The following is an 18,028-nucleotide window of genomic DNA, read 5'->3' as shown; positions in this document are numbered from 1 at the left end:
GTGAGACGAAAATTGGTGAAATTAGAGGCACTTATATGTATGACTAGATAAATAATGGAATCACTTTGCGTATGAGCAGCTTCTTTTTTATGGTTATCTTTCGGACAGCTCTTAGTTAGCCCTGATTTTTATTTTATTTTTAAAATCCAACCTTCTTTTTTTTTTTGGCTCTTCAATGCGCAAGCTTGCCAGCTCTGCTGGTCTTCCTTGCAGTCTCGTCCATGGTCCATCGTCCTACACGGTGGCGCGATCGCGATCAGACGGCCAAGGGTGTGCTAGCTTGCATCACCGGTGACGTCCCCAGGATCTCCTGTGGATGCCATTCTATTTCTTCGTTGCCGTGCTAAATGCTCCTACAGTGTTGGAGTTTGATATGTCTAGCGAGCGCAAGGTAAACAGAGCGGATTCGTCTTCGTGACAGATCCACGTGTGAAGCTGAAGCACGACAGGAAACACACAGTTCACACGAGCCGGGTCTGAATCATCTGAAACCTCGACGAATGGCCGAGCTGAATTTCACTGAAATTCCTCGGCGTGGAGATTCGAACAGTTTTCATGGAGCAGATTCTTGCATATGCCAGTGTAGCTGCAGAGCCCTTTTTTAAAAAAAATGAGGTTTTAGTTGATCTTCGCAACAATTTTCGGTAACATACGTGATGAAAAAATGTGCCGCGCGTCCGCTAATGATGCGAACTTCGTGTCCAGTGAATCTGGACAGGATTTGGGAAGTGTAGTAGCCTTTATTGCAGCTGGACAAGTCGCACTTGGGTCATGGACTCATGGTGGTAGTTGCCGAACTCTGCAAGGCATGCTTGCTGTTGATGACCTGTCCTGGTTCTTCTTTGCAGCGCGTGGCAACAAATACAACTTCTGAAGAGGCCAGAGCCAAGTTAGGTGCATTATGCTCATCGCCCATTTATCGATTCTATGAGTGTCTATCTAATCTGTTTCTAAAAACTTTTAAAGTATTGTGTTCGTTGAACTTATCAGCACCGCTTAGTAGTCATTATACAATGTTTTTCTTTCGCACTAAAACAGCAAATGGTACTTTTTACCATCTAAATTTCAGCTATTTGTGATCCAACAATCGATGTTCAGTTTCGGGGTCCCCACAAGTCAAGAGATAACGAGATACCCGCACGGCCGCATCTACTGACCTACCCATATTCTTCTTTGATTTGAGTTCGTTTTGGACTTTCGAGCATCTGAAAATATAGTCAACGATAAAAGGTTGCTTTGCTATCAACCTCGAAATGGCTTACCTCTTTTTTTTTTAGAACATGACCTGAAAATGGTTTTCTTTCAAATATTACCTCCACCTTAAAATAAATCAATGAGCTATCTTAGTTACAATCTTTTTAAATTTAACTATAATTGAATAAAATAGCATCAATATTTATGTGACCAAAATAACATCATTAGATACAATATGAAATATATTTTATAATGTATTGAATTACTTTCATGGGTGCCAATATTTTTCCTATAAAAATAGTTAAATATATATTAGTTTGACTTAGGACTAGCAAAAATTAATTTAGTTTGTAAGGGAGACCAACACAACCTGAAAATAGCACAATGCTGCTAATAGAGATGGTAATTCTACCCGTAGGCACAGACCTGTGGGTATTGTACTCGATAGTTGTTATCGTGTGTACAAAGTTTTACTCACGGGTGTGGTTACGAGTACAAGGCTATAGGATATATGGTATCATCCGCTAGCGCTAAAAAAAAAAAGAGAATCGTATTTATTCTAGTGATAATCTAGCTTGCAGGTATAGTACCCGACGGGTTTAGGCACAGGTAGTATAAAATCTTACGCGCAGGTACAGATGCGGGTATGAAAATCTATTTTCTCTAACCCGACCCGTTGTCATTCCAGATCGCAAAAGTTAACTCACTCCTATTCCAATGCCTTGTTTTCCTGTAGAGAATATAGAATCCGCGTCATCATGCTGTAGAGACTGGAAATAAGTATATGAAAATAAAGCAACATCAACATTGGGGTGGTGGCGCAGTTGGCTAGCGCGTAGGTCTCATAGCTAATTTGAGTGATCCTGAGGTCGAGAGTTCGAGCCTCTCTCACCCCAGCTTTTTTTTGATCTCTTGTCTGATTATGTTTACTTTAATTAATTAAATGATACAAAAATGTTTTACACTCTTTCTTGATACTAGTATGTTTGAAGCTCTTCTTTTTAGATTCAAAATATCTGGTACATTTTTCTACGTCATATTTCCAACTTTATAATATAACAGAACAATAACAAAAAAGAAAGGGATGTCGACACTTCTATATACAGCTGTTTCATGGTTGACATGCTACAATCTCCGGAGGCCAAATACAAATTATGATGATACGGATCAAAATCTTCAATACCCAACCACAAGCAGTACGTAACTCGAAAAGAACCAGCACACCTAGCTTACACTTTAAAAGCAAACATTAGCAGTCATCGAGCACCGAGTGATCTGGGACACAAACATAATCTGTACAAAACTGCAGTTCTTTTGTCTCAAGAACCTCGCACACACAATTAGTTTCTGCTGGGCATTGGCAACACACACACACACACACACACACATTGCATAACAACGCAAGTGCTGCAAAACACGCACTACAAATCTAAGATCCTTATTTACTTGGATGTGCAAAGTCCGATTCCCGCAACCTTCCCAGCCTTATTTCTTCACCCTGATCTCAATGCCCTGCAAAATAAGACCTTTCTTCCAGTTGCCGCCCCTGGTCTCCAAGAGACTGATGGACACCTCACCATCCTCACCTTCTTCATTCTTGAACTCACCCATCTCCATCTCCATCCAGCCGTCAGCTCTTGCCTGAGGGCGCTGTACTTGCACTCCAGGAGGCACGCGACGGTTTCTTCTCCCTACCCTTGGTCTGAATAATCCAATTGGTCTGAATGATCGGTAATTCTGAGGCACCTCTTCCCCGTCCTCGTCCTCATTGTCATATCCTAGGCAAACCCGACGAGTGGATTTGGTTGCCCCAATGCTAACTTCAGCCTCCTGGAGTGGATCATCCAACCCATAGGATTCATCGGACATCTTGAACACCATGTAGGCGGCGTAGGTGGTGTTCTGGGAGAGCATGTTGCAATGTGTCTTGCCACGGATTTCCAACCAGCAAACGTTCAGAAGTTCTGCGCCTTCTGTGAACCTGTCACAAACACAGCATTAGAATTTTATATGAGCCTAAAATTCATATGACAATGTACATGAAAGAGTGTGTTTGTTTAGGTGAAGTGCCATTCATTCAGCATTAATTTCCTTGACCTTGACCAATTTGTGCTGTATCCATTCATGTTAGTGAATCAAAAGTAAAAAGGCCATGAATCTTTGCTCTTGAAAGCTAGGTAAAAAGACCAACATTTGGTCATGTGCATGTGGAAAGCAGAATGGACAGGGGTACGATTCAGATTTACTGTAGTACAAATAATTAACAGCGAACCTAGGAGTTTTTAACACAATCAAGCTGCTGCGATTGCTCTCAAAACAATGTTAGCAACCCACGAACGCGCAACTACTGACTTGTATGAAGACTAGAACTGACGAGCCGATATATAAATGGATAAATAGAGATAAAGATTTTGATTTCAGAGACCTGGAGTCGGTGAGAGGGATCCAGCGCCAGTACTGCGGCGTGCCGCCCCATATGATGCACAGCTTCCTGGCGGACAGCATGTAGCACTTGGCGGCGGTGGCCCTGTCCAGCCACATGCTCTGCGCGGGGCACCACACCACACAAGACAACCGGGTGAGTGATCACATCAGCTGATGGATGGATCGAGACAGATAGACAGACAAGCGGGGGGTCGAGGTCCCGTACCGTGAGGCCGTCGGCCAGGAGGACGGGTCTGGCGGAGTCGGAGAGTCGCATGAAGAGCTGCTTCTTGGTGGAGTGCGGGTCGTCGGGGAGCTCCCCGTCGGCGAGCGGGGGCAGGTCGCGCGGCAGGAGGCTGGACCAGACGGCGTCGGCGTCGGCCGCGGCGCGGAAGGCCGGCGAGACCGCGGCGGCGCGGCAGGCGTCGAGCGGCCCCGTCCGGGCCAGCGACGCCGACAGGAGGTCGTCCGGCAGGCGCGCGATCTCGCAGGTGGCGGGCGCCGGCGCCGTGGAGTCCATCGTCGGTTCCCCCGCGCCTGGAATTGGGATCTCCTCTTGCGCTCTCGGTTGACTCGATGCGAATGGGGAACTAGTACCGCTGCTACTGCTAATGAATGGGAGTGGAAGGCGGAGGCTTGTATTGTAAGGTAGGGGGTGGGGCGGAAGAGGCGCGGACGCAGACGGATGCTTCGAGGCTAAGCTTGCCAAGGAAGGAATTCGATTTGATAGCAGAAGTCAGATTCGGATGGAAGTGGAAATATTGAGGTGATGACATGTGGGTCCCCGGAACCGGAAGTCGGTGGTTGACGGCGCACGCCGATCCGGGCTCATTTGCCGTTGTTGGCGTGTCCGCGGGGAAGGCAGGAAAGTGGCCGTCGCCGTCAGGACTCAGGATGCACGCACGCGTGTTCGCCGACTCGATTCGCTGTACGTTGTGGATGGAGAAATCGTTCGGTCGACGGCGACCTGCGACTGAGAGCATCGTCGCCAACGAACAGCAAGCGAGCCAGCGGCAGTTGTCGAATCCGTTGGAGTGGCTCGGCTTGCTCGCCCGCCATGATGCGGGCCGTACATGGGCTCGATTTGTGCCATTCCTTCTTTTAGATATTGGGCCTCATGGCTTCTGCTTCTTTGCAGCGGCTGCCGCTGTAATTCTTCAACAAATGAACAGTGCCAGGCAGCAGGCATTACCGAGAAGGCCCATTTTCCGTTTCCGTGCACCCACACGTCCGTTTTGCCGATCAAATCCCCATTTGTTTCGGCTCGGCGGTCACTGATCCACTGCCACCAGGAGCGGCGGCTCTAGAGCTGGTATGGAAATGTTGAAAGAAAAATGTGGAAAACACTGATAGTAGACATCTAATTGCAAAATGAATAACTTATGGACCATATATTCGTTTTTTTTTTCTGCGAGACAAAACATATATATGTACACGAGAATAATGAAAACACCTTAGTTCTAGACTTCCGGTACAGTTCTTAACCTCGGCAATCATGTGATGAGCTAGCTCCACACCACACCACACCACACCCTTGCGAATAATAAAAAATTTACAGAGTTGATTTCTCAATCCATTATTTACCCGCATAAACAAGATACTTCTCATCAAACCCCTTGTTTCTTGGGTCTAATCTCAATGCCCATGACAACAAGACCACACTTAGAGCTGAACGTATCCATAAGACTGATGGAAACCTCACCATTGTCGCCTTCACTAATGTGGAACTCACCTAGCTCCGCCTCCATCATCCCGCCACCACCTCTGTCTTGAGGAAAGTGTGTGTCTTCAGGAAGATACTCTCGCATCACTTGCCAATGTTCCGAGTAGTTATAGCCATCAACAAGACAAACGTGGCCCGTTGACTTATTCCTTCCTCCGAGGCTAACGAATGTCTTTAAGGCTCGAAGCCCGTAGTAGTCGATAGATATCATGTACACAATGTAAGCACTGTATGTTGTGTGTTGGGAGAGCATCTTGCTGTCAATGTTGCCACGTATTTCCAACCACTTAGCCTTCTGGAGTTCAGCCGCTTCTGAGAATCTGCCATAAACTAACCAAGGTTAAAATATGTCATTAAGAACTAGAGCAATAGATGCAAACAATTGATTCTCCCTAACGTGGCATCTTTCAAGCTTCTCAGACTACTTTTTGTGTGGATCTAAAATGTCTAAAATAATTGGCTAGAACAAACTCATGAACAGTATGATTCAATGACACCAACCAAACTACTCCATTGTTACTGAACAAAGTACACTAACATGTTCTTAGTCCACCAGCGCCGCATCATTTGACATGCTTACTAGAGGTATATATAGCTCAACTATAATTGCTTCTGCCCTAGAATAATAAGTGCAATTTATTAAAGAAAAGTCATACAAAATAGGATTTTTGACTCATAATTTCGCTTACAACATGTCGTCGTTTGTAAAAGAATCAATACCATTTCAGAAACAATTTGAATGCAAATATATTTATACAACTTTTATGTCCTAAAACTATATATTGATTTTCATTCGACAAGCTACATTTATCATTCCGGAACTAAAGGACTAATAACTAAATGCTCACTAATCATATATGCATCAAAATTTCAGATTTGGCAAGCTAACATATATATGACTGTGCGAGCGAGATATATAGCCAACCTGAAGCCGGTGATAGGAATCCAGTGCCAATAGGTCGGATTATCACCCCACGCAATGCTGAGCTTCCTCGCGGACAACATGTAGCATATGCCACCGGTCTCCTTGTCAAGCCACGAGCTCTACAGACACCACACGCATCAGGTTGAGAGCTGATTGTCCTAGAATCATCTACCACATAAAACTAATAGATACATGCAGAAGCAAAGTCACATACCGTGAGGCCATCGGCTAGGAGGACGGGGCCGTCCAAGAGCCGCAAGAACAACGCCTTCATGGACGCCAGGGGTTGAAGGACCTCCCCATCAGCAAGCAATGGGAGATGACATGGGGCGCGGAAGGCTGGCCAAATAGCCACACGCTTGCCGGCGATCGATGTGGAGAGGAGGCCCTTAGGTCTAATCTCAATACCCAGAGCAACAAGACCAATCTTCGCATATGGCAACGTCCTAAAGCTGATGGAAACCTCACCGTCTTCACCTTCATCATTATGGAACCCGCCCATCTCCCCCTCCATCCAACCATCATGTCTTTCTTTAGGAAACTTTGATGCCCCAAAAATGCTAGTAAACCGTTCATGCCACCTATTCTCTTCTACTTTGTACACAATATAAGCAGCATATGTTGTGTGTTGGGAGAGCATCATGCTGTCAATCTTGGCACCTATTTCCAACCACCGGTAATGTCGGAGTTCAACAGCTTCTGAGAATCTGTCATAAATTAACACGGGATAAGATTGAGTAATTTGCAATCAAGAACTCAATTGGCTCTGATCCATGCATGAATCACATCAATCGAAGATTGTTCAAAAAAAATGACGATCCAACATGTGAGGGAGATCATATATAGGAAACCTGCAGGAACCGGTGATGGGGATCCAGCGACAGTGGGCCGGAGTACGAAAACTGTCAGCCAAAGCGATGCTCAGCTTCCTTGCGGACAGCATGTAGCACAGGGCACCTGTCTCCCTGTGCAGGCACATGCTCTGCACCCACCACACCACACAAGCAGAGCTAGCAATCGATCAGCTGATGGCTCCGGCCAGAACGAACCAGAGAGCAAAACTAGTACATATATATATGAATATGTGTACTCCGTATATATGCGAATAGAAGCTCTCCGCGGACTCAGTTGCGTACCGTGAGGCCGTCGGCGAGGAGGACGGGGCCGTCGGAGAGCCGCATGAACAGCTCCTTCTTGGACGGCGGTGGTGGGGAGAGCTCCTTGTCAGCGAACGGAGGGAGGTCGTGGGGCAGGAAGCAGGCCCAGAGCGCGTCGGTGTCGGCCGCTGCGTGGAAGGCTTGGCAGACAGCGGCGGCGCGGCAGGCGGCCACCGGCCCGGCGCGCGCGAGCGACGCCAACAGGAGGTCCTCCGGCAGTCGCGTGATCTCGCTCTCGCAGCTGGCGGAGGCGCCCGGTGCCGCCACTGTCGTCTCCATCGATGATCGCGAGTAGTTCCTTCCGCTTTGGGTCGATTTCGGTTGGGGTGAGAGCGTGGCCTCGCGGGATGCATCGAATGCATGGATTTATAGTTGAAATTGGCATGCGGGCTTCCAAGCTCTGCCCACGGCTTTTGGAACGCGCGCGACGACGACGCCGAGACGCGTTGGAGACCCAAAGGAATTCCCATAGCCCGATTCCAAGGCGGGGAACGAAAAAAATATTCAGGTCTTGAGGAAGGGGATGATGAGTAGCTTGCCTGGCAAGCAACTCGATCGTCAGATCCTAGCTGATACAGGAGAACGCGTGGCGGCCGTGGTCGGCGAGCTACTCTCATCACGTTCCGGTTCACGGCCGTGGACGCCGAAATGGCCGCCCTCCTCACGTCCTGAGAACACGTACGTCTGGAGATAGAGCTAATTTAACCCGTTGGAGTTCTTGCGATGTCGTCATGCCTCGCTGCTAAGCAATGCAATGCAAGGCTTAGGCCTTGTTTAGTTCATCCTGAAAACCAAAAAATTTTCAAGATTCTCCGTCACATCGAATCTTGTGGCACATGCATGAAACATTAAATATAGACGAAAACAAAAATTAATTACACAGTTTAGCTGTAAATCACGAGACGAATCTTTTGATCCTAGTTAGCCCATGATTGAATAATATTTGTCATAAACAAAAAAAAAGTGCTACAGTACCGAAAACTTTTCACTTTTCGAAACTAAACAAGGCCTTATTGCATGGTGGTGAATCTGTACAAAAATGCAGTTCTTTGTCTCAAGAACCTCGAACACACCATTAGTTTTTTGCTGGGCATTGGCAAACACACACGCACACACATAAATAGTCCAATAGGTGCCCTTAAATCTCAGGTTGTATCCTTTTTACTTGAGGGCCCACCTACTATTAAGGGTATGGAATTTTGCCATTTATTTTAACAGGAGTTCTCAAACTATGACCTTAAATCACCGGACAAAAACCACTAAGGTGGGTGTTTGGTTCGGCTAAAGTTTAGTCCTTGTTGCATCGGATGTTAATTTGGCTACTAATAGTATTAAAAATAGACTAGTTACAAACTAATTACACAAATTGTGACTATTTTATGATATGAATCTATTAAGTCTAATTAGTGTAATTTAACCATCACTTCTGTAATTAGTTCTATATTTAGCTCATGTCTAGTTCTACTAATTAAAATCTGACAGCCTATGTGACAAGGACTAAACTTTAGTCTCTGGATCCAAACACGCCCTTGAGTCAATTTGGTCAAACGCGCCCATCTAGATCCAACTAGCACCTCAACTTAGTCAAAAAAAGGACCCAACTAGCAACTCAACAACACCAACAACTGGCTGACAACTAGAGCCATAACGACACCACTAACATAAGATGTAGAGCACCACCAACACAGCCACTTGTAGCACAAATGCACCATCATAGTCGAGCAAGAGTTGGACGGCATAACTAGAGAAGGCTAGCGAAAACTTTAGGAAGGAGACGACACCAAAGACATTGACGATGCTAAACCAACATGCAAAGGTTTTCATCCACAAATAACAACAAGGCAAAGTAGAAGAAGAGGCACGAAGAGGATGCCTTCAAGGATGAAGCGACGTCCGCGGACGTTACCATTCAAGCATTAGCCCCAACCTCGAACAACCCGCCCACCACAGCCCACCATGGCTCAAACAAGGGGCTCATCAGACCACTTCTTCCTTGGGTCTAAGGTCTAATCTTAATATACCCAGGACAATAAGGCCAGCCTTCACGACTGACGTCTTCATAAGGGTTGATGGAAACCTCGCCATTGTCGCCTTCAATATTGTGGAACTCCCTACTGTACCTCCACCTTAGTATGTCGAGACAGACGCCGCGCATTGACCATTGACCTGAGTGTAATATGGAAATGAATTGGGCAACTTAGTTTTGTATGGTTTTGAAAATTCATGCACCTATTTTAATTTAAAACAAAGTACCTTGATCCACAGTTAAAGTTGAAGGATGCTGAGTCCATGAATAATATGTTCAATAATAAATACAATCTCTTTTTTTTTGAGTAAACAGGAGGGGCGAGGCCCCTACTGAAATTGAATTAAACCCAGAAAGGGTTCGAGTACAAAAACTGAGAACAAGTAAAGAAAGAGGTCAAGGCTAGCCTAGGAAACAAAAAAATAAACAAAGAAAAGACTCCAGGATTAGGAGAAACCAGGCTATGAGAGATTTGTAATCCATTGATCTAAGCTATTTGAAAAGCTGTGTTTCACCCTGTACTTGAGTAGACCTATTTCTCTTCTGAAGTCTTCTTTGGAATTCAGAATAAGTGGACTGATCTGCCTAAAGATTAAGTCGTTTCTAGCTTTCCAGATCACCCAACACATCAGGATTATGATCTCCATGAAGAAAGGTACTGAGAGCTGGTTCCTGAAACTCTGAAGAACTTGGAACACTTCTAGGTCATTGGGTACTTGGACATTTATCCATGCCCAACACTGAGTAGCGGGCATTGCAAAAGAAGGTGCATCAATGTCTCCTCCACTCTGCTGCTGCAGAGGACGCAGCTGTAGTCCTCTAGATTCATATTTTTCCTTCTCAGAAGTTCCCTGGTGCTGATTCTATCATTTAAGACTAACCAGAAGAACACTTTATGTTTGTTCTGGCACGCACTTTTCCGTATCCATTTGAAAGCCGGGTGAGGGTGGCTAAAGCCGCTCAGTTGCTTGTATGCCTTATTTACTGAGTAAGTTTCAGCATTCCAAATATATGCCCAAACATCTGGTTCTTCGTTCAGTGTTATTTCAATCAGCTCCTGTTGTAGCAGCAGTAACTGTGAGTGTGCCTGAGCAGATAGGGGTAATGTAAAGAGACTATGCAGTGGGTTCTGGGAGTGTGCATGGACGAAAGGTATATGTAAATACAATCTCTTTGTACGTCACATTCTTCAAAGATGCCTCTTTGGCGTATTTTGTGAAATAATTTGTCGTCACCAACACAGAGTGGTGTCCTTTGGAACAATGAGAACGAATTTGCCTTATAAAGTCTAACCCTCAGCCTTGAAATGACCACGGCTTTATAATGGAATACATCGTTGGAGCAGGTATCAATTGTACATTACCAAACTGTTGGCATTTTGTACATCCCTTGAAAACATTAGACCAATAAAACCCGGCCTACAAATCAAAGCTCGTTTCCCACACAACGTTCCGAGCCTTATTTCTTCACCCTGATTTCAATGCCATGCAGAATAAGACCCCTCTTCCAGTGACCGCCTCTCCCCGTGAGACTGATGGACACCTCGCCATCTTCACATTCTTCGTTGTTGAACTCACCCATCTCCATCTCCATCCAGCCATCGGTTCTTGTCTGAGCGTGATGTACGTGCTCCATAGGAGGTCCTCGATGGTCCTCGCCCTCGCTGTCATAGACTTGGAGGCAAACACGACGAGTGGATTTGGTTACCCCAGTGCTAACTTCAGCCCTCTGGGGTGGATAATCCAGGTCCAGCCCATAGGATCTATCGGACATCTTGAACACCATGTAGGCGGCGTAAGTGGTGTTCTGGGAGAGCATCTTGCAATGTATCTTGCCACGGATTTCCAACCAGCAAACGGCCAGGAGTTCTGCACATTCTGAAAACCTGTCACAAACACGGCATTAGAATTTGCAATATATATAATCCTATATAAACAAGCCTACAAAATTCATATGGAGTGCATTTATTTATGTAAAGTGCCATTCATTCAGAATTAATTTCATTGAGTGAATTGTGCTGTATTCATTTAGATTAGAGAATCAAAGTTAAAAAAGGCCATGGATCTATGCTCTTGAAAGCTGTAGGTAAAAAGAACAGCATTTGGTCATGTGCATGTGGAAAGCAGTACGATTCTGCTTTACTAGTACAAAAAATTAACAGCGATTCAGCGAACCTAATAGCCCACAATCAAGCTGCTGCGATTGCTGTCAAAACAATATCACTATTGGACGGTAATATAAACTAGATAAGAGTAATGCAGTTGGGTAAAGCACTAATCCCTGTCACGAAATACTAGTGTTCACATTCGCATCAGAGCTGACGAGCCGATAAATGGATTATGGATAAATTAGAGGAAAAAGTCTACATCACCCTCTAAACTATGGGGTGATGTCTACTTTACCTCCGAACTACAAAACAGTCTAATTTACCCCCTAAACTATTCAAAACCGCTCAAATCACCCCCTCGGCGGTTTTTGATGGCGGTTTTGCTACAGTACCGTGGTTTTGACTTTTTCTTTTTTCCTATTTGTTTTCATATAATCTTTGAAACATTATAGTAAATCACAGAAAAATCATAAAATAGAAAATCAAATTTTGTTGGACTCCGCACGATTAGATCTACGAAATGAATATATAATATCGTTACTTTAATACAGATTTTTTTCTATAGCTTTAAATTAGTTAGAAAAAAAATCAAATTTTATCTGTAATTAATTGGAATAATTCATAGCTGTAGCTTCTGTGGTTCAATTGTGGTGAAATTTTTATGGTGGACTAATTATTCTATGCTTGAACTATAGTAAATATTTCATACTCATCGGATCATGTATAAATAAGTTTATTCAGGCCTATGCTTGTTAAATATAAATAAATCTATAACTAAGTTATACATGATCCGATGAGTATGAAATATTTACTACAGTTCAAGCATAGAATAATTAGTCTACCATAAAAATTTCACCACAATTGGACCACAGAAGCTGCAGCTATGAATTATTCCAATTAATTACAGATAAAATTTGATTTTTCTAACTAATTTAAAACTACAGAAAAAAATTTACTTAAGTATACCATATTATATATTCATTGCATAGATCTACTCATGTGGAGTCCAACAAAATTAGATTTTCTATTTTATAATTTTTCTATGATTTACTATGATTTTTCAAAGATTATATGAAAACAAATAGGAAAAAAGAAGAAGGCAAAACCACAGTTACTGTGGCAAAACCGCCATAAAAAACCACTCGGGAGGTGATTTGAACGGTTTTAGATAGTTTAGAGGGTAAATTAGACTGTTTCATAGTTCGGAACGTAAAGTAGACACCACCTCATAGTTCAGGGGTGATATAAACTTTTTCCATAAATTAGAGGTTTTGATTTCACAAACCTGGAGTCGGTGAGAGTGAGAGGGATCCAGCGCCAGTACTGCGGCGTATCGCCCCACACGATGCCCAGCTTCCTGGCGGACAGCATGTAGCACTTGGCGGCGGTGGCCCTGTCCAGCCACATGCTCTGTGGCGGGGCACAAAAAACCCGGGTGAGTGATCACATCAGTTGATGGATCGATCGAGAAGAGAACCACCCCCACGTACCGTGAGGCGGTCGGCGAGGAGGACGGGGCAGCCGGGGTCGGAGAGTCGCATGAAGAGCTGCTTCTTGGGCAGAGGATCGGCGGGGAGCTCCCCGTCCGCGAGCGGGGGCAGGTCGCGCGGCAGCAGGCCGGACCAGACGGCGTCGGCGTCGGCCGCGGCGCGAAACGCCGGCGAGACCGCGGCGGCGCGGCAGGCGTCCCGCGGCGCGGTCCGAGCGAGCGTCGCCGACACGAGGTCCTCCGGCAGGCGCGCGATCTCGCAGCGGGCAGGCGCCGTCGACTCCATCTTCGGTTCCCCCACGCGCGCCGCCTCTTCTGCTCTCTGTGGATTCGATGCGATTGGGGTGAGCCGTGATCGAGCGATGTGGGGGGGATGATCAACGCAGAAAAGGGCTACAGCAGCTAATGGATTATGCTAATACGTACTATATATAAAAAAAAAGGTGGGGTGGTGGAAGAGGACGCTTCGGCGCTAAGCTTTGCGCAAGAGCGCATGGCAGCAGCCAGATTTCAAATGGTCGGTGGTTGACGGTGACCGCAGATTTCCAGCTTGCCGAGAAAAGGGGCCTTCGCGGGCCGTAAATGGGCTCAGTTTGTGCTGGAGTCCTTTCGAAGCCCTTTAACCTTCGCACTCGTTTAAATATTTTTTAGGTGGTTTAATTTATCTTTCTCAATTATGTAAAACCTGTTTTTTTATCTCTGAATTTTCAAAACCAGTTATTTTCCACCTAAATAATTTTGGTAGCGGTTTTTCTAGCGTGAAGCCACGAAAACCGTCCTACGTGACGTCACGTTAGCTAAAAAGATAAATCCTACCATCCTTATAGTTCAACGAGGATAAATCTGGCTTTGTTTTTTTAAATAAAATATCTAAAAAATTAAAAAAAATTCCAAATAGATTTGACTTGCAAAATAAAGCAATTAAAATATTGTTTATAATCTTAGAAATTTCGTAGAAGTTTTATTTTAGCTTGGAAAATTACAAGACTAGTTTCAGTCCTTTTGCTCTATCTTATGGTGCCCAACTCGAAATTATTTGAATCCTGATGGCCTTATTTTATTGTATATTTTCTAAATCTTGACGGGCTTATGTTATTGTATATTTATTATTAGTCAGAATTTTTCGGACAGCCAGCCGAACAAAGCAGATCGGACTATATAGAACGCCAGTTGAGCATCGTTAGGACTAGGACTATAGTATATTAGTATGCACTAGTCCTTGTCCTTAATAAATTTAAAAGTACATGTGTTAGCGTACGAGTAGTTACATGCACCTTGTGGCACATATGCATGCATGCACCAGAATAAAATATATTTAATAAAGTTTAGAAGCTATTGAATTTAGTTAAGTTTTAGTACAGGAAATTATAGAACATAGTGCATCAGGAAAATCAACGACAAACGACTATTTACTTAATGAATATCTCGCAGACTATGACCATATACATATGTTTTGGCGGCGAGACAAAGCGTAGACAAACATAATAGAAACACCTTAGTTCTGGTGTACTAGTAGCTAATTCTTAACCTAGATAATCATGTGATGAGCTCACTAGTACACACAAGTACTATACAGGCGGTTCTTTTTCTAGAAAATATGAAACCGGTTTTTAAAAATAAAAAAAAAGATTTTAATACAGAGAAGTCGCGCATTTTTTCGTATAAAATCGCGTACTACGCGGTTGATGGGATTCGAACCTGAGACCTCGCCCTCGCGCGTACCCTACTCTACCACTTCGCCTATCGTTGTGTTCGAATTAGAGTTTAGTTCCCCACATACTATCATAAATCAAGCATAAATTGATTATTTAAGGCTCTAAATGGATTCAAATGGAAAAGTCGTCAACTACAAAGTTTTACAACTTTTTAAGATCTACAACTTTTATATTGGTACTTCCTTCATCCGAGGTCATTTACAAAATTTGAATTTCAAATTTGAGAAATTCAAACGTAGTTTTTCAATGAAAAGATGATTTCAAATGAAAAAATTATCAACTACAAAGTTTCATAACTTTTCGATATCTACAATTTTCATTTTGACAGTTTTTTCAAACGAGATCATTTAAAAAGCTCAAAAATTCAAGTTCAAATATATTTATAGAAATATGATTTCTACATGCGGTTCCTTAAGAAATCCGCCCGTAGAAATACATGATTTCTACAGGCGGTTTTGCTGTAAAAATTAATTTTCACAGGCGGTTTTGTAGTCGGGTAAGCCAATTTCTTTCCACATGCGTTATTTAATTAAAACCGCCTGTAAAAATTATGTTCTACCGCTGGCTTTGAGCAATTCTATACTAGTGCCTAGCTCCACAGACGCCTCTGCGAACAATAACGACATTACATAGCTGAGTTCTAAATCTATTATTTAGAGCATCTCCAACAACTTTGTATTTCAACATACTGTCCTACCAAATTTGCTAAAAGCATAAAATTTTTCCTCCAACAACTTCTTATCTCAACTTGCTAAATTTCCTAAGTTGCTATCCAGAGGTTTCTACTGCCGAGATTTGTCAAGTTGCTATCCCAAGTTGATATCCCGAGCGCAACTTGTTGGAGACATATATTTTTTTACCAAATGAGCGGGTCTCATCTGTCATCCTCTATTTTTACCAAGTGAGAATAGTAACTTATTGGAGACACATCCTTTTTTCTTTTGCTAAACAAATTCGCAACTTGCTATAACTCAAGATTTGACAAGTGAATTTTACCAAGTTGTTGGAGATGCTCACAAACAAAGTTGTCATCAATCAGACCCCTTGTTCCTTGGGTCTAATCTCAATGCCCAGGACAACAAGGCCACTCTTAATGACTGACGTCTCTATAAGGCTGACGGAAACCTCACCGTCGTCGTTGTCTTCACCGATGCAGAACACGCCCAGCTCCACCTCCATCCAGTGATCACCTCTCACTCGAGGGAAGTGTGTGTCCTCAGGAAGGTTACCTCGCAACGACGGCCATGTATCCGCGCTGTCGTGGCCTTCGTCGAGGCAGACGTGACGCCTCGACCTGCTGCTTCCTCCTCCGAGGCTGACGGACGCCTCCTTGCATGTGTAATGAAGCCCAAGGCGCCTCTGAGCTAGACTGAACACGATGTAAGCGCTATATGTTGTGTGCCGGGAGAGCATCTTGCTGTCGATCTCGCCGCGTATTTCCAGCCACCAGACATGCCGGAGTTCAGCAGCTTCAGAGATTCTGTTAAAGATTAGCAACATCATCTTTGTTTGCTAAAGCAGTGGATGCAAACAAGTGATTCTTCCATGGAATGGGGGCATAAGCCAAGCTTTCTTCAACTACCTTAACTTGTACGTATCAACATAAGACAATTATCCAAAAAGAATTGGCTGGAAGAAAAAGCGTGGACAGTGCAATTCAGCAACACCAACTTAGCAGAACTACAGAAGTACATGGCCATGCCCCATGCTCTCTCTCCATACAAATTTGGGAAAATGAAAAAGAAGCACTTTGCTTCGGAAGCGCAAAGGAAATCAAACACAACATTCATCAACATACTGACACTGAAGGGAGCACTAGCGAACTAAACGCCTACTGACAGCGCGTTTCAGAATCTCAGAAATGGAAACCTGGCATGCTACATGTGATTTGTGAGCGACTGACAGTTCGTTTCAGAAATTTCAGAAATGGAAAGCGACATACATGTGATTTGTGAGCGAGATATGGAGTAGCATGCAAACCTGTAGAGGTTGATGGGGATCCAGCGCCAGTACTGCGGCGTATCGCCCCAAGCAATTCCGAGCTTCCTGGCCGACAGCATGTAGCACTTGGCACCGGTCGCCCTGTCCAGCCACATGCTCTGCAAAAGCACGATAACAACCGATCGATCAAGTCCACCTACCGAACACCTTACAGAGCAAGACGTCAACAGGAGCGTAGTCCGATTACCGTGAAGCGGTCGGCGAGGAGGACGGGTCTGCCGGGGTCGGAGAGTCGCATGAAGAGCTGCTTCTTGGTGAGCAGCGGATCGGCGGGGAGCTCCCCGACGGCGAGCGGTGGCAGGTCGCGCGGCAGGAGGCTGGACCAGACGGCGTCGGAGTCGGCCGCGGCACGAAAGTCAGGCGAGACCGCAGTGGCGCGGCAGGAGTCCCGCGGCCCGGTCCGCACGAGCGTCGCCGACAGGAGGTCATCCGGCAGGCGCTCGATCTCGCAGCGGGCGGGCGCCGTCGCCGTCGACTCCATCGATTCCCCCGCAACTTCTTCCGATGTCAGTCGATTACTCGATTCGAATGCAACTGGAGAGCGAGCGATGTGGGGATCAACACAAGGCTCAGTGTCACAGACGTTGACAGCAGACGATTCGGGGCGATTATGTCCAATCAGCAGGCCAGATATATTCGAATCGGAGGGGAAAATACGGAGTTCATGCGGTGACGACATGTGGGGTCCCCGGGATCCACGCGTCTTCACCATTGGATCGCCCGAGCGGACACGCACACACGTTCGTTGAAATTCTCCGCCAACGTAGGAAAGTAGCGACGGAGAATATCGGTTGTGCAGCCTAACAGCGTCTCCAACAAATTAGCTAAAATTATTAATCAAATTTACTGATTTAGTTATTCTTTAAAATAGATTTGGCAAAAAATATAGAGTACTCCAACAGACTCTGTAAATAATGGCTAGTGAGCATCTCCAAGAGATTAGCCAAATCATTTTATAAAGGTAAATTTGACTATTGTTAAAAGAAAAACGTCTCCAACAGATTCTTCAAATTTAGTAGCTCTCTATCCCACCTTATTTGCTCTCTACTTTTGGATAGTCTACCTCACTAGCCATCCTTGTAGAGTCTCTTGGAGTATTCTAATATCTTTTTATCAAATCTATTTTAGAAAGTAGCTAAATCAGTAAATTTAGCTAGTCTTTTTGGCTAATCTCTTGGAGATGCTCTGTAGGCTATCCAAAATAGAGAGCGAATAATGTGAGATGGAGAGCCACTAAATTTAGAGAGTCATTTAAAAAGTGTTGGAA

At 44.5% G+C, this 18,028-nt stretch overlaps 4 protein-coding genes and 1 non-coding gene across 7 annotated transcripts; 1 reads left to right on the top strand and 4 right to left on the bottom strand.

The window, feature by feature from the left end:
- TRNAM-CAU lies at positions 2,004–2,090 on the top strand. Its single transcript is given in 2 exon segments — positions 2,004–2,041; positions 2,055–2,090. It is a non-coding gene; the product is annotated as a tRNA-Met (tRNA).
- LOC8056430 (F-box protein PP2-B10) lies at positions 2,269–4,362 on the bottom strand. Of its 2 annotated transcripts, XM_021458668.1 has the most exons (4): positions 4,281–4,362; positions 3,845–4,211; positions 3,620–3,738; positions 2,269–3,175 (listed from the first exon to the last, which is right to left on the bottom strand). In XM_021458668.1, the coding sequence occupies exons 2-4, from the start codon at positions 4,136–4,138 to the stop codon at positions 2,680–2,682; spliced, it is 909 nt and encodes a 302-aa protein (XP_021314343.1). In that variant the 5' UTR covers positions 4,139–4,211; positions 4,281–4,362; the 3' UTR covers positions 2,269–2,679. The 2 variants fall into 2 exon arrangements, with proteins under 2 accessions (XP_021314343.1, XP_002453024.1); XM_002452979.2 differs by lacking the exon at positions 4,281–4,362 and having other exon boundaries at positions 3,845–4,256.
- On the bottom strand, positions 4,998–7,931 carry LOC8056429 (putative F-box protein PP2-B12). 2 transcript variants are annotated; one of them, XM_002452978.2, is made up of 5 exons: positions 7,403–7,800; positions 7,118–7,248; positions 6,481–6,973; positions 6,267–6,385; positions 4,998–5,661 (listed from the first exon to the last, which is right to left on the bottom strand). In XM_002452978.2, the coding sequence occupies exons 1-5, from the start codon at positions 7,700–7,702 to the stop codon at positions 5,226–5,228; spliced, it is 1,479 nt and encodes a 492-aa protein (XP_002453023.1). In that variant the 5' UTR covers positions 7,703–7,800; the 3' UTR covers positions 4,998–5,225. The 2 variants fall into 2 exon arrangements, with proteins under 2 accessions (XP_002453023.1, XP_021314338.1); XM_021458663.1 differs by lacking the exon at positions 7,118–7,248 and having other exon boundaries at positions 7,403–7,931.
- LOC8056428 (putative F-box protein PP2-B12) lies at positions 10,605–13,701 on the bottom strand. The gene is made up of 4 exons (XM_002452977.2): positions 13,472–13,701; positions 13,047–13,367; positions 12,842–12,966; positions 10,605–11,334 (listed from the first exon to the last, which is right to left on the bottom strand). The coding sequence occupies exons 1-4, from the start codon at positions 13,538–13,540 to the stop codon at positions 10,908–10,910; spliced, it is 942 nt and encodes a 313-aa protein (XP_002453022.2). The 5' UTR covers positions 13,541–13,701; the 3' UTR covers positions 10,605–10,907.
- LOC8056427 (F-box protein PP2-B10) lies at positions 15,373–17,394 on the bottom strand. The gene is made up of 3 exons (XM_002452976.2): positions 16,949–17,394; positions 16,741–16,859; positions 15,373–16,240 (listed from the first exon to the last, which is right to left on the bottom strand). The coding sequence occupies exons 1-3, from the start codon at positions 17,240–17,242 to the stop codon at positions 15,796–15,798; spliced, it is 858 nt and encodes a 285-aa protein (XP_002453021.1). The 5' UTR covers positions 17,243–17,394; the 3' UTR covers positions 15,373–15,795.

The sequence above is a fragment of the Sorghum bicolor genome, chromosome 4 (genome assembly GCF_000003195.3).
Source record: "Sorghum bicolor cultivar BTx623 chromosome 4, Sorghum_bicolor_NCBIv3, whole genome shotgun sequence".
In the NCBI taxonomy this organism is placed as follows: domain Eukaryota; kingdom Viridiplantae; phylum Streptophyta; class Magnoliopsida; order Poales; family Poaceae; genus Sorghum; species Sorghum bicolor.
Note: the sequence above shows the minus strand (reverse complement) of the source record. Positions and strands in the feature narration are given on the sequence as shown.

Excerpts from the sequence above, each read along its gene's own strand:
- LOC8056430 (XM_021458668.1), bottom strand. The coding sequence starts at position 4,138 with ATGGACTCCACGGCGCCGGCGCCCGCCACCTGCGAGATCGCGCGCCTG. Across the intron at positions 3,739-3,844 it reads TCCTGGCCGACGGCCTCACG|AGCATGTGGCTGGACAGGGC; the intron begins GTACGGGACCTC and ends TGCCCCGCGCAG. Across the intron at positions 3,176-3,619 it reads ATCCCTCTCACCGACTCCAG|GTTCACAGAAGGCGCAGAAC; the intron begins GTCTCTGAAATC and ends TGTTTGTGACAG.
- LOC8056429 (XM_021458663.1), bottom strand. The coding sequence starts at position 7,893 with ATGGGAATTCCTTTGGGTCTCCAACGCGTCTCGGCGTCGTCGTCGCGC. Across the intron at positions 6,974-7,402 it reads TCCTCGCCGACGGCCTCACG|ATTCTCAGAAGCTGTTGAAC; the intron begins GTACGCAACTGA and ends AATTTATGACAG. Across the intron at positions 5,662-6,266 it reads ATTCCTATCACCGGCTTCAG|ATTCTCAGAAGCGGCTGAAC; the intron begins GTTGGCTATATA and ends AGTTTATGGCAG.
- LOC8056428 (XM_002452977.2), bottom strand. The coding sequence starts at position 13,540 with ATGCGCTCTTGCGCAAAGCTTAGCGCCGAAGCGTCCTCTTCCACCACC. Across the intron at positions 13,368-13,471 it reads CACCTTTTTTTTTATATATA|AGAGCAGAAGAGGCGGCGCG; the intron begins GTACGTATTAGC and ends TCGAATCCACAG. Across the intron at positions 11,335-12,841 it reads CTCACTCTCACCGACTCCAG|GTTTTCAGAATGTGCAGAAC; the intron begins GTTTGTGAAATC and ends TGTTTGTGACAG.
- LOC8056427 (XM_002452976.2), bottom strand. The coding sequence starts at position 17,242 with ATGGAGTCGACGGCGACGGCGCCCGCCCGCTGCGAGATCGAGCGCCTG. Across the intron at positions 16,860-16,948 it reads TCCTCGCCGACCGCTTCACG|AGCATGTGGCTGGACAGGGC; the intron begins GTAATCGGACTA and ends GTGCTTTTGCAG. Across the intron at positions 16,241-16,740 it reads ATCCCCATCAACCTCTACAG|AATCTCTGAAGCTGCTGAAC; the intron begins GTTTGCATGCTA and ends AATCTTTAACAG.